Source organism: Carassius carassius, chromosome 9 (assembly GCF_963082965.1).
Source record: "Carassius carassius chromosome 9, fCarCar2.1, whole genome shotgun sequence".
Taxonomy (NCBI): Eukaryota; Metazoa; Chordata; class Actinopteri; order Cypriniformes; family Cyprinidae; genus Carassius; species Carassius carassius.
The window spans coordinates 27,282,424-27,294,850 of record NC_081763.1 but is presented as its reverse complement, the minus strand read 5'-3'; the positions used below and the strand labels follow the sequence as shown (position 1 = coordinate 27,294,850).

The 12,427-nt window shown below is 41.0% G+C and overlaps 2 protein-coding genes across 2 annotated transcripts; one reads left to right on the top strand and one right to left on the bottom strand.

Annotated features, from left to right (window-relative positions):
* The first annotated feature begins 3,682 nt into the window (after nucleotides 1-3,682).
* LOC132149472 (zinc finger protein 112-like) lies at nucleotides 3,683-8,793 on the top strand. The gene is made up of 4 exons (XM_059558739.1): nucleotides 3,683-4,070; nucleotides 4,168-4,295; nucleotides 7,421-7,499; nucleotides 7,591-8,793. Exons 1-4 carry the CDS (start codon nucleotides 3,797-3,799, stop codon nucleotides 8,472-8,474), a joined length of 1,365 nt encoding a protein of 454 aa, XP_059414722.1. The 5' UTR covers nucleotides 3,683-3,796; the 3' UTR covers nucleotides 8,475-8,793.
* A 732-nt stretch (nucleotides 8,794-9,525) lies between these two features.
* Nucleotides 9,526-12,194, bottom strand: si:dkey-210j14.3 (zinc finger protein 567). The gene is made up of 4 exons (XM_059558738.1): nucleotides 11,566-12,194; nucleotides 10,633-10,763; nucleotides 10,437-10,548; nucleotides 9,526-10,359 (listed from the first exon to the last, which is right to left on the bottom strand). The coding sequence occupies exons 1-4, from the start codon at nucleotides 11,816-11,818 to the stop codon at nucleotides 9,818-9,820; spliced, it is 1,038 nt and encodes a 345-aa protein (XP_059414721.1). The 5' UTR covers nucleotides 11,819-12,194; the 3' UTR covers nucleotides 9,526-9,817.
* Nucleotides 12,195-12,427: the final 233 nt, after the last annotated feature.

Sequence of the window (12,427 nt, the reverse complement as noted above, 5' to 3'; positions counted from 1 at the left end):
TGTGTGAGCCATCATAAACTGGCTGTCTTTGTCAGCCTCTTGTGCCTACCCTCAAACTCTGAAGGCTGGATTGTGCAGAGTGTCTGAGGGGGCGCTCAAGTGATAGCTCATTCCAATGATGCTCGAGATGCCTTTGCTGCGAGACAGTCAATGTTAGAGCGTGGGGCCTGCAGTGAGAGGGTTGGATGTGCATTAGCAGTCCAACAGCACTCTCTAGTGGAGGGCACAGTCCCTGGCGAACAGGAAGGGAAGCGCATGCGCCAAAATCGCTGCGTTTCGTTGTGTATAATTCTGAAGTGTATCCACGGCAGGATTTAATCCAACAAGATGAACATTGGGCCACGCCACTAGCGAGAACGCGGCAGCTGTGTGAGCCGTCATAAACTGGCTGTCTTAGTCAGCCTCTTGTGCTGTCCCTCAAACTCTGAAGGCTGGATTGTGCAGAGTGTCTGAGGGGGCGCTCAAGTGATAGCTCAATCCAATGATGCTCAACGTGTCTTTGCTGCAAGACAGTCAATGTTAGAGCGTGGGGATTGAGGACGAGAGGCTTTTGCCATGCAACTCAGGTTTTGTAATGTCGGCAAGATTAGCCAAGGTGGCGCTCGACCGTTAACATCCCCATATAGAACGGTTCACTGCTCGGGCAGTATGTTTGGTAGCACTTAGCGCCAAATCTGTTGCCCCCGCAGCTTTTTCACAGCCTCCGGTTGTAATATCTTTTTCGTTAAAAACCGCCATAAAGTGAAGTAAATTTGCAGAGATTAGATGCGACTCTACACACCTTCGACGAGACTTAGGCTGCGGCCGAGTTCGGCGCAATCCGTTTGGCTAGAGAGTTCGTCCACAGCGGCATCGCTCTATAAAAGCAGTCAGCCATGTCAGCAATGGTGGCGAAACCGTTTGGTGGCGTTTCTTGACGTGTGCTGATTAAGGCTGCTTCCAGGACCTCGAAACCTCTTGGTGGAGGTCCGTGAAGAAGGGTAGCGGCTCACGGGGGGGATAGTTTATCCACCACGCGGGTAACCACATTCAACAGCTCACTGAGGAAGGGGAGGCGCGTTTCTCCTGTCCGCTCGGAGGGAGAGAACCGCATGTGCTGGCCAGAGTCTACTCTGAGTCCGAAGCCGCGGTGGACAAACATAGTTTGTAAAAGCAAATCTGCTGATTAACACACTCGAGTGGGGGAGAGCGAGCAAAGTGGAAAAAACTCCAGCACATCACTGTATTATAGTCCAAGCCGCACACATCGCCCCAAACCACCACCTCATGCGGCGCCTCGTCGACCGCAGAAGCGAAACCATGGGGGTTAGACGCGAGGCGACCTATAGAAAATACACTCCAGAGCGCAGAACTGTAACCGCAGGCTATCACGGAGAGAACATGTAGCAAAGCTGCTAAACGAACCTCTCATGAGTGCCTCCCCATGATAAACCCATTATACGGCTCTTACCTTTCGTTGACTCATCGCGTCCGCGAAGAGGTGTTGACCACTGCTCGAAGAAAAAAACGCGAGATGGTTTCCTTAGGGCACAGATGATTCGATTTCCTGAAGGAAATGAAATCTGAGCGAAATAGCGCGCGGCACTCAGGTATACGATGCGTAAGCATGCGTAGGGCGGTGCCAAGCGCTATTTGACCAATAGGATTGGCGGGATGGTATAGGGCTTCAGACATTCGTCACACCGAGAGGTGTTCCCATATGGTGACGTCACCGCAGCATCGAAGTGACCTATGAAAGGCAACTACGTTTCACAACCAAACACACGCGTGATGTGACAAGGAAACAACGCGATAACACGCGTGCAAGACCGAAGTTCTCACGTGAGACTGGGATTATTATTAAAAATGGTAGCCCGCAAGAAGCTTGCTATACTAATTGCCTGTGCGTGGATTTGCAGCGAAAACAAGAAAAAGAAAAGAAGAATATGAAGGAGGAAATGTTTGGGGAGATGCGAGGATATTGTGGTTTATAACTCCTCCCCGAACTCCCCGCTGCTCTGTATATTGTTCTCTCATTGGCTGTCGGTCATCGCCGATGTAGTTTTCAGTCAGAACACTTTTCAGACAGCATGATTTTGAATCGCCGACAGGTCCAGATATTTAGCATGCCAAATATCTCACGGGCGTCGGCGACTCGTCTGTGATTCTCTCAGATCGCGTCTTTGCTCATTCACACTGCGTGATTGTCACTCGCGTGAACGAGCACCGATTTGCCTGTGATTTCAGGCATTTGTCGGCGATTTCTGAAAACCTGTCAGCGAGCCAAAAACTGGGCTAAAATCGTAAAGTCTGAACTCGGCGGGGCAGATGGTGTCTGAGCCCTCCCGAGCACATCAGCGCCCCACAAGTGCGTAGTAAATCTGTGGTGAAAAGAGGAACTGCAGCGCGCCCTGCTTATTTTCACGTTATCTTACGTCAACTTCACTCCACCAGAACGATTTCGAACCGCTTCAGCTATGTGTCTGCATCAGGTCAGTAACTTTTAGAATATAAAGTTAACAAAAAAATATTTTTCATATATTAGTGCTACGACCCAGAATCTGCCCCAAATTTACGATCATGAGCCGACAACAGAAATGAATAGCTACAAAGATAGAAGTCATAGCACTCCATATGATGAGTTCATTCAAATGAGACATCCAGAGTGCAGTGCTGGGAAGCTCTGGAGTCTAGGAAGAGTTTGAAAATCCTTGCTATTATCACACTGACACCCAGTGGTCATAGGCTACTGCTGAATCCAAAATATGATGGGATGAAATAATAACTGTGTGGTAATGTGTAGTTAATGCAAGCCAAATATATATAATCTATGATTGGCTTTGATCTATATGATGCTATGATTGGCTTTTTTTTTTCTTTGCATCATTCAACCATAAACGAAACGCTGGTGATGCTCTCCTACCATGGTTGCATTTTTGTTTTCTTTTAGCCTAACAGGTAAAATGTGATTTAAACTTTCTTTTCCTGGAAGATTTATATATATATATATATATATATATATATATATATATATATATATATATATATATATATATATATATATATATGTATGATAATTAGCCTATTATTATTTTCCTGACAGTAACCTATTTAACTTACTGTTATTTTCTTTGTTTTGCATTGCGATTTTCATTTATTGAGAGGAACAAATTTCACAACGCTTTGTCTATATTTGATCTCTTTCTTTCTGAAAAAGGACCATAATGTAAAATCTCTTAATAAATAATATTAAGAATAACAGGATCTTTCAGGGCTATGATTTTATCTTTCGTAATTATTTCCTCTGTTTTTCTCTGCACTTTCCATTTTCATTTGACCTTCTTTGTATTTCAAATGCAACTATGTTTATTCTTTGCAAACAAAAATAAACGGGGGGACTTTTTATGAACGTTTGTAGTTGTCGCCTCCTCCGTCTTGTGAGATTTGTAGGCAAGGTTAGTATATTATATAATATTAGCAACAGGATTACACTGAAGACAAAATCCAGGAAATATAAATCGCCCTGATGTGAACCTCTTTTATGTACAATGATTTGTGATCTGATCTGTATCTCACTTATGTCAGAAACTTCATAGGACGGATGAGAATTTGAGTACAGGGCAAAGTCTATCACAAACCGGAAGCTAACGATCATTCTGCTCAAGATAAAAGCCGATGGCTTCTCTCATACCCTTTATTTCCGGTTTTTGCACAGCACCAAGTTCAACAATTATTTTCTCGTCGACTCATCTTACGGTTTATTTTTTAGCCTGTGTTTATTTTCCTTACATGCCATCAAAAATATCGCGAGTCTTAAATGATGTCAAAATCTCTATCATTTCGGTTGCAAGTAAGCTCAATAATGGAGATGGTGGCTAGAACGGCAATAGAAGAAATATGCAAAATTGTAGACGGCGATTTTGCGTTTTTACGACAAGAACTGTCTCGGGTCATGAGTGAAAATACAGTTCTTAAAGACGAAATGCTCTGTCTCGGGAGCGAAAGACAAGAAGAAAGCACGCGCATCACAAAGGAAGAAACACGCGCTGGCTCCAAAAGATATCGCTCTATTTGCGTTCAAACCGAAGATGGTAAGCATAACCTCTACTCAGTAGTTTAGTTTGAAAATGTTCGCCGGCCAGTCCACTGCCATGATTGTAAAGTATCTGCATATTTTGCTCCTCACAGGAGCGCAGCCCTCAATCAAAGGGATATTTGGAAAGGAGTGGTGTTCCAGTTTGTGGGATCGGAGGAACGAGTCCAGAGAAGATGATCTAGCCATCGATGTCGACCTGTACAGTCTGTCAACTTATAAGGTTCCCTAAATTCTTAAAGTAGTTCCACCCAAATTTTTAACTGTTGCATGCATGTTAAGGTCGTGTTTTAAAGCAAATTCTTACTTTCAAATGGTACTTTAAATATGATACTGGAATTATAAATAGTGCAATAAGTTTTCAATATGCAATTTTTTTTAATATAGTTTTTAAGCTAACATTTTCAATGGTCCCATGAACTTGACATAATGAATGACCTTAAAGAATGAGCTGTCCTGCATCATCACTTTAAAGTCATTTTTAGGGGTGTGTTTAATTTGACAGGAGATAATCATGATGGGAGATGATGCATAGTGCTACAAATGTTAACAACATTTGATAATACTGTAATATTATATTTTTTATGGATGCACAAACTTGATGTGCGTTGCAGATTACAATAGCATTGTGTAGATCAGTGCTGTCCAAACATGTCCTGGAGGCCCACCAACACTGCACATTTTGGATGTCTCCCTTATTGGAAACATCCATTATATGGTGCATTCAAGTCTTCCTGGGAAGTTTGTATTTACAAGTTGGGAAGCCGATGTACTATTTCTACACAATTTGAACTTGTAGTCTTTAATGTTGAGCTGATGAGTTGAATCGGGTGTGGAGACATTAAAAATATGCACAATTGTGGGGCCTACGGGAAAGCATTCGTTTAGATCAGTGATTCCCAATCCTGGTCCCAAAGAACCCCAACATGGTTAATGGTTTTTGATGTCTCTTTTGTGTAACCCACATATTTGAGATTTTTGGTCCTGGATGGCCGGTGTCCTGCAGAGTTTAGCTCCAACTTGCCCCAACACACCTGCCTGGAAGTTTCAACTTTACCTAGGAAGACCTTGATAAGCGGTTCAACCAACTCTGAGTTTAAACTTGAACTCTGAGTTGACTTAACTTGAGATGGGAAATTGAGTTTTTTTGGGTTACAAAACAGCTGAAATGAGTTGGTTTAATCAACTCTAGCCCCCAATTTCCACCAGATGCGTAACGGCTGCGTTACGGCTCCGGCACGGCGGCGGAGTCAATAGGTTTCCATTAAAGTCAATGAGTGTATTTCCACTGAATGCGTTACAGCTGCGTTCCGACTCCGGCGATCGGCAGCCCTCCGGAGCAGATACGCAGAGCTTCTATTTTTGCCGGATGCCGGAGCGCTCCGCAGCACTACAGGGCAGAGTACGCAGGACAGGAAGTCGAGTGACAAAACAGAACAGCCAGAAACAAAATAAAAGATCAGTTTAATTTTCAAAATAAAATACACCGCGCTCATATTTCCCTACACTACACCTTGAAAACGTCATAATGGGCGGAGACAGGCTTGTTGAAGTTTTAACCCCGTTGACACGATCACACCAGAATTCGCGAGATTACATGGGGCATTGTGACGTCAGCTGTCAGTCATGACCGCAGCCGTTCCGCAACAAATACGGACCTGGTGGGTATTGACGGACGACGGAACACGGAGCTGTCACGCAGCGGAGCCGTTACGCATCTGGTGGAAATTGGGGGTAAATTGATTGACTCTGACTCCCAATTTCCACCAGATGCGTAACGGCTGCGTTACGGCTCCGCTGCGTGACAGCTCCGTGTTCCGTCGTCCGTCAATAACCACCAGGTCAGTATTTGTTGCGGAACGGCTGCGGTCATGACTGACAGCTGACGTCACGATGCCCCATGTAATCTCGCGAATTCTGGTGTGATCGCGCGATATGTAGTTTCTATCAACAGAACTACCAAACCAGGAACAGTTTTCCATCCGAAGGAGTATAGGATCAAACGTCCCCGGTTACTATCGTAACCTTTTCTTTTCTCTTTTCATTTCTTCATCGATCGTGTCAACGGGGTTAAAACTTCAACAAGCCTGTCTCCGCCCATTATGACGTTTTCAAGGTGTAGTGTAGGGAAATATGAGCGCGGTGTATTTTATTTTGAAAATTAAACTGATCTTTTATTTTGTTTCTGGCTGTTCTGTTTTGTCACTCGACTTCCTGTCCTGCGTACTCTGCCCTGTAGTGCTGCGGAGCGCTCCGGCATCCGGCAAAAATAGAAGCTCTGCGTATCTGCTCCGGAGGGCTGCGGATCGCCGGAGTCGGAACGCAGCTGTAACGCATTCAGTGGAAATACACTCATTGACTTTAATGGAAACCTATTGACTCCGCCGCCGTGCCGGAGCCGTAACGCAGCCGTTACGCATCTGGTGGAAATTGGGGGTGAGTTAAGCGCGTGCACCACAACTATAAAAAGCCATTATCAATGCAGCGCTGATATTAGGATTCACCATGGCAACAGCTCCCGCCAAAAAGCTGTCTGCATACTTCAGACTCAATACAAATGTAAGTCTTCTCAGTGTTATAATATCACAGGTGAAAACTGGCAGAACGTTAGATTAATTAACTAATAGCTAAAAATGTTATGGTATCACATGGGCAAAAATATATATATAAAATGATATTATTAATAATATTTTAAGTGCATTTTTCTTATTTTACAAATGATCTGCCAATAGAGTAAGAAAAATACGGCAGTGGCCATTTACACTAAGTGGAATTAACATACTTTCTTAGCGATAGATCCTATTTACAGTAGGCTAAGTGCAAGTAGCTCCAGATGCTATTTACAGAAAAAATTTACAGTGAAAATCGTGATGTATTCTATTTACCATGTAAAAGTAGCAGTTCTTTGCAACAGGCTAAGTGTAAATAATAATTAGATGCTAGTTATACTTTATACTGGCAGATACATTTGCACCTCAGTATTGTTATACATTAACAGGATGCAATAACAGATTGTAAATGATTATATTTAGTACAATTATAAATAGTTGTATCATTATTAAACACTCGTTAGGCACTCCAGGACCAAGTTTTGTGACCCTTCTTTTGGAGTCTTTACTAATGAACTTATAAGTTAAATCAGGTGTGACTGATTAGGGAGACATCCAAAATGTGCAGTCATGGGGGGTACTCCAGGACTGGGATTGAAAATCACTGGTCTAGATCATTTTCAAGAATGTTAAATATGACTCTGGAGTTGTAGAACTTATTTCTACAAATTAAATATGTAAACTGACATAGAAAAACAAAATGTCCTTTTACATGATCTGCTTATTTTGTCTCATACAGCACAAAGAACAAGAGCCCTCCAACCTGGTCATAATTAAAGAGGAGTGTTTTGAAGTGGACACTTATCCCAGTTTTACAGGTAATGTTCAATGTTTCTACTAGATCTTTAATTAGTAAGGTTTAGTTTTGGTGCATCAAGTTGATTTGAACTATTTCACTTACTTCGACAGGGAAAACAACCCAAGCTTCAAGAGGACAGCTGCCATCTTCTGCATATGAGCCGCTGGCAGACTCAAAAAGTTTCGATGGCCATTTTGTGTCTGGTGAATTTTCAGAGATATCAGAAATCCAAAAGGCATCCTCCGATTCATCAGACAAACTCTCTCCAGAAAACTCTATTGATAACACTGTCGACCAGTTAATAGCACCAATAGAGGATCCACTGGAATTTAATGGTCACTCTATACTCAACCAATTTTCAGCAGAACACAATGGGCAGTTTCCCTCCGAGGCTCAGGAGGATGGAGAAGCACAGGAAATATATGAGGATGCTGTAACCACGACAGAACAGTGTGAAAAGAGAGTAAAAGTACAGAAACCACCAAACAACTTCAGTTGCTACAATGGCGGGAAGGCGTTTCTCCGGAAAAATGCTGCCAAAAAGCGTCTCAGAAAACATCGATTTTCAAAGTTGAAATCAAACGAGAAGTTTCAGTGTGACGTCTGCGGGAGAAGTTTTCATTCAAACACCAATCTCTCGGTTCACTATTTGGTCCACACAGGGGAAAGACCCAATAAATGCAGTTTTTGTGGAAAAGGCTTCTCCCAGAAAGGAAATTTACAAGTTCATGAACGCATCCACAGAGGAGAAAGACCTTTTAGTTGTGGCACCTGTGGAAGGAGTTTCACCCAGAAAGTTTGTCTACGAAATCACGAACGCATCCACAGAGGAGAACGACCTTTTACTTGTATAACCTGCGGAAAGGGTTTCACCCAGAAAGTCACCCTCCAACAACACCTCATTGTCCATGACAGAACGGCTAAACCAGTCAGAAAGAAACCTCCTAATCGCCGGAGGAAAAAACATGGTGATATAAATTATAGCTTTATGTAGCACAATTCTTTTGGGTATTTCTCGATTTGAGATCGCGGTAGCTGTTTAAAATGAAATATGAGCCGTGGCTGCAGGACCGTTGAAAGAATGTCTAAGTGTGTAATACTGTAGATCATAGCAGAAATATATAGTCAGATATGACTGTGTATTACTCCGTAAAGTTATCTCACCAACTAATTTGTTTCTTCTGTTAAACCAAAGGCACAGCCTTTTTGGTGATCTTTGACATCTGGGCTATATATAAGATGTCTCTTATGATCAATAAGGCTGTAGAAATTTTATGAAAACTACAGCAAAAACAGTAACATTTTGAAATATTTTTACTTACTATTATAACTAAAAATTACTTTTACATTTCAGTATATTAAAAATACAGTTTATTTATGTGATGCACAACTGAATTTTCAACATCATTACTCCAGTATTCGATCATACTTTTATGCATAACTTAATACATATATGCATACATAATGCATTGAAATTCATTCTTTAAAAAGTTCTGAAAAATGTATCCTGTTTCCATAAAAAAAAAATGTTAAGCAGTGCAAACTTTTCATCATTGATAAGAAATGTTTCTTAAGCAGCAAATCGGAATGATTTCTGATGAATCATGTGATACTGAAAATTCAGCTTTGCATCACACGAATAAAACCGAACAGTTAATTTTAAATTGTGATATTTCAGCATATTTGTTTTTACTGTATTTTTGATCAAATTAATGCAAAAAAATCATAATATCAAACTTTTGATTTATGTGTATATATAGTCTGGATATAAAAACCACCAGAGGTAAATGCAACAGGCTTTAGGCTTATTATTTATTTTTTCTGAATAGAGTCCCTGTTTAAAATATTATCATATTACATCAGTTTTGGGCCATTAGTGTAAAGCGACCAGTAACACTACTCAATCTTTACAGATCTTTACGGAAACTAATTTCAGTAGTATGCAATGCTTCTAGAAGTTAGAGTTGTTCAAGTTCAGATGTCAACTAGATTGCATGTGTAAGCAAATGTGTAATTTCAACCATGCTGAATAAAAAAAGTGTGCATGATTTCACTCACTTTGTGAAGTTTATTCAAGCATGTTTGTTTATCCCTCTTTTCAAATGAATATTCACATCTAGATGGTCCTAAATGAAGTTCAAGTCAATGCACAGAAAAACACATTTCCAAACACTGTCTAAGGACTTACATTTCTGTAAAAAATAAATTAATAAAAAAAACCATGGACATGTTTGCAACTTGTTAATGGTTCATATTGCAGACTAATGCACACTCTGCTGTAACAGCAACTTTGATACAGATAAAATTCAGTAATGGTTCACTTCAGTATGTACTAGTCTAACTGAAGCACTGGTGTGTATTGAAACCCTGTTTGTACGCGTAGCTTTTACCACACTCTGCGCAGCTGTATGGCTTCTCTCCTGTGTGGCTTCGGAGGTGTACGTTTAGAGAGCTCTTTTGAGCAAAGCTCTTTCCACACTCCATGCACGAGTACGGCCTCTCACCAGAATGAGTGCGCTGGTGTATTCGGAGGTACGTTTTTTGAGCAAATCTTTTACCACACACTGTACAGACGTAAGGCTTTTCTCCAGAGTGTGTTCGCATGTGTGCTTTCAGGTAGGTTAGTTTGTTGAAGATTCGTCGACAGAATACACACTCAAACCTCTTCTCCTCTGAAATACTTGTGTGGTTGTGTGTACTGTGGAAAGTTTGCTCTGTTGTGCTGTCTCCTTGTGTAGAGGTCATTCCATCAAGAGCTTGTTCTTCAGCTTGTGTCTGGTGTACGTTCGACTGCACTTGGTCATCTGAAGGTACCATGTATGAGATAAAATCATCAGAGCTTTGGGTGACACATCTCTCATCACTGGTCATTGCAGGTCCTGTAATTCAATAAATGACACCTATGAATATAACAAAGAGTTAACCATAACTGTTCTCAAGTTTTCACATCACAAACCTCTCAAACTGCAACTTTCATCTTCCTCAGGGTTATTTTTCCCAGAGCAATCTTCAAATGTCTCCTCCTTGATCATGATCATATCTGGTTCTTCGTCTAGCAAATCTACTGGCTAAAGCAGAGCAAGTAAAACAGAGGACTAGTAAACTGTATTCTGACATTGCTACGTGTATATCAACAGAAGTATGAGACCAACCTCAACTGTGTTGACTGAAGAGTCCAGATGTGTGTCCTCCTGCTCACCAACATGTGACTCCTCGTGTCTCCAGAGGTTCATGCACCATTCCTTCCCGAAGACATTGTTAATTGCAGGACGACGTCCGGCCTCTGTAAGACATGTTTTTTTTTTGGTCACATCATAACATCCACTTGTAAACCTGTAGACCTTGTTTTAGCTTGTTCACAGTCTCAAAATAACCGTAAATTATGTGACATTCACCAGAAATGACTTAAACGGCTGCGCCTTCTGTGTTTTTATAAACATGGAGAGGTGGTCTGTGTTTATTTTTTTTTAGGTTTTAATTTTTATGTCAAATGTTAACATTTATACGCAGCTGTTAGACGAATTAAGATATTTGTTTGATTTTCTGTAAACAGCGCGGAGTAAATGTGTCATCTGCGTCAGAATGTTAATGATTGATTTGCCCAGACGTCTTACGTCAGCGCGTTCTGAACTCGTACGTGCTAGGTAATTTTGTGCTGCATTCACACAGAGCACATAACAGGTAATTTACTGGTAATATTACAACTTTTCATACCGGAAAATTTCCAGAACGAATTGTTTACCGGTATTTTTGAAGAGGTCCTGTTCAAACGATATCTTAATGGTAATTTTTCCGTAATTTACCAGTAAAGACTGTATGTGTAAAAGCGGCTATAGTCATACTCCTAACAGACAAAGCCAGTCACTTGTCACCGCCTGATGTAACCTAAAGAAAGAGTCACCAAATGAATTTATTTTGGTAAATGGACTAAAAAATTCCGATCATCGACATATAGAGATATAATCCCTCGGAGTAAGGTTAAAATGTTATTCAAGGGCACAGTAATGAAGAGCAGCCCACTGCAGGCTTTAAACCTACAGCTTTAATCAAACCAGTCTTTTGTCGTGCATAATGAGTAAATTTACCTGTATGTCCCAGATGGCTAAATGGAGCTTCTGTCCCGTTCATCTTTCCAGCGCCTTTCCGCGCACACTGAAGTTCATTCTCCAAAAAATGACATTTCTTTTTCAGAGATTCATTTTCGTTTGTACAGCGTGAAATCTCTAATCGCAGCAGCAAAGAATTCTCCTCGAAAAGTTTGCCTATTTCAACAACAGCTGTTTTTGCCAACATGTCCATTATGGATGTTAACTGCGTCTGAAAATCGACAGTATTCATGTTGTCCGTCGCTCACGGCACCATTTATTAGTGATGTTTATTGTACACACCCGTCCTTCGATCCGAGAGTCACCGCTATAGTCTCTGCGTAGAGCTGCTTTTATATTCTCAACACTGTATGCAGTTTATTTCCGATGATAGAATCATAGCATATCTTACATTGTGGAGAATAGGATCATGGGATGAATTACCGTAAACCACCATATAGAAAGCACACACGATTTACACATTTTGATTTGGTCGTATCCAAATCGGTAATGGCCAATAGCACCTTGGCCCTGTGCATTTATGTGTGTTCTAATTGGAATTTTACATAAATATTCAGAGTGCAAGCAACACAGGTTTAGCCACATTTATTCTTTTTCTTCAGGGGTTTTCTGTATTTGTTTTCTGGTCTGCTTCAAACAAGTCCACCTTATCTCTCTGACATTCTAATTCCTTAATTTGACATGAGTCCCCTTTTTAAGGTAAGAGTGTAAGGCTCTTCCACCCAATTTATCATCTGTCAGGCAAATATTAAGTTCAAAGGTGCATCCATAATTTTGTACTTATGCACCATTCTATTTATAAGTTTTGTAGTATAAATAGTGCGAGCATTCTGTAAACACT

Coding starts and splice junctions, on each gene's coding strand:
- LOC132149472 (XM_059558739.1), top strand. CDS start 3,797: ATGATGTCAAAATCTCTATCATTTCGGTTGCAAGTAAGCTCAATAATG. Junction 4,071..4,167: donor TTGCGTTCAAACCGAAGATG/GTAAGCATAACC, acceptor TGCTCCTCACAG/GAGCGCAGCCCTCAATCAAA. Junction 7,500..7,590: donor CACTTATCCCAGTTTTACAG/GTAATGTTCAAT, acceptor TTACTTCGACAG/GGAAAACAACCCAAGCTTCA.
- si:dkey-210j14.3 (XM_059558738.1), bottom strand. CDS start 11,818: ATGAATACTGTCGATTTTCAGACGCAGTTAACATCCATAATGGACATG. Junction 10,764..11,565: donor TAGCCATCTGGGACATACAG/GTAAATTTACTC, acceptor CATGTCTTACAG/AGGCCGGACGTCGTCCTGCA. Junction 10,360..10,436: donor TGAAAGTTGCAGTTTGAGAG/GTTTGTGATGTG, acceptor ATTGAATTACAG/GACCTGCAATGACCAGTGAT.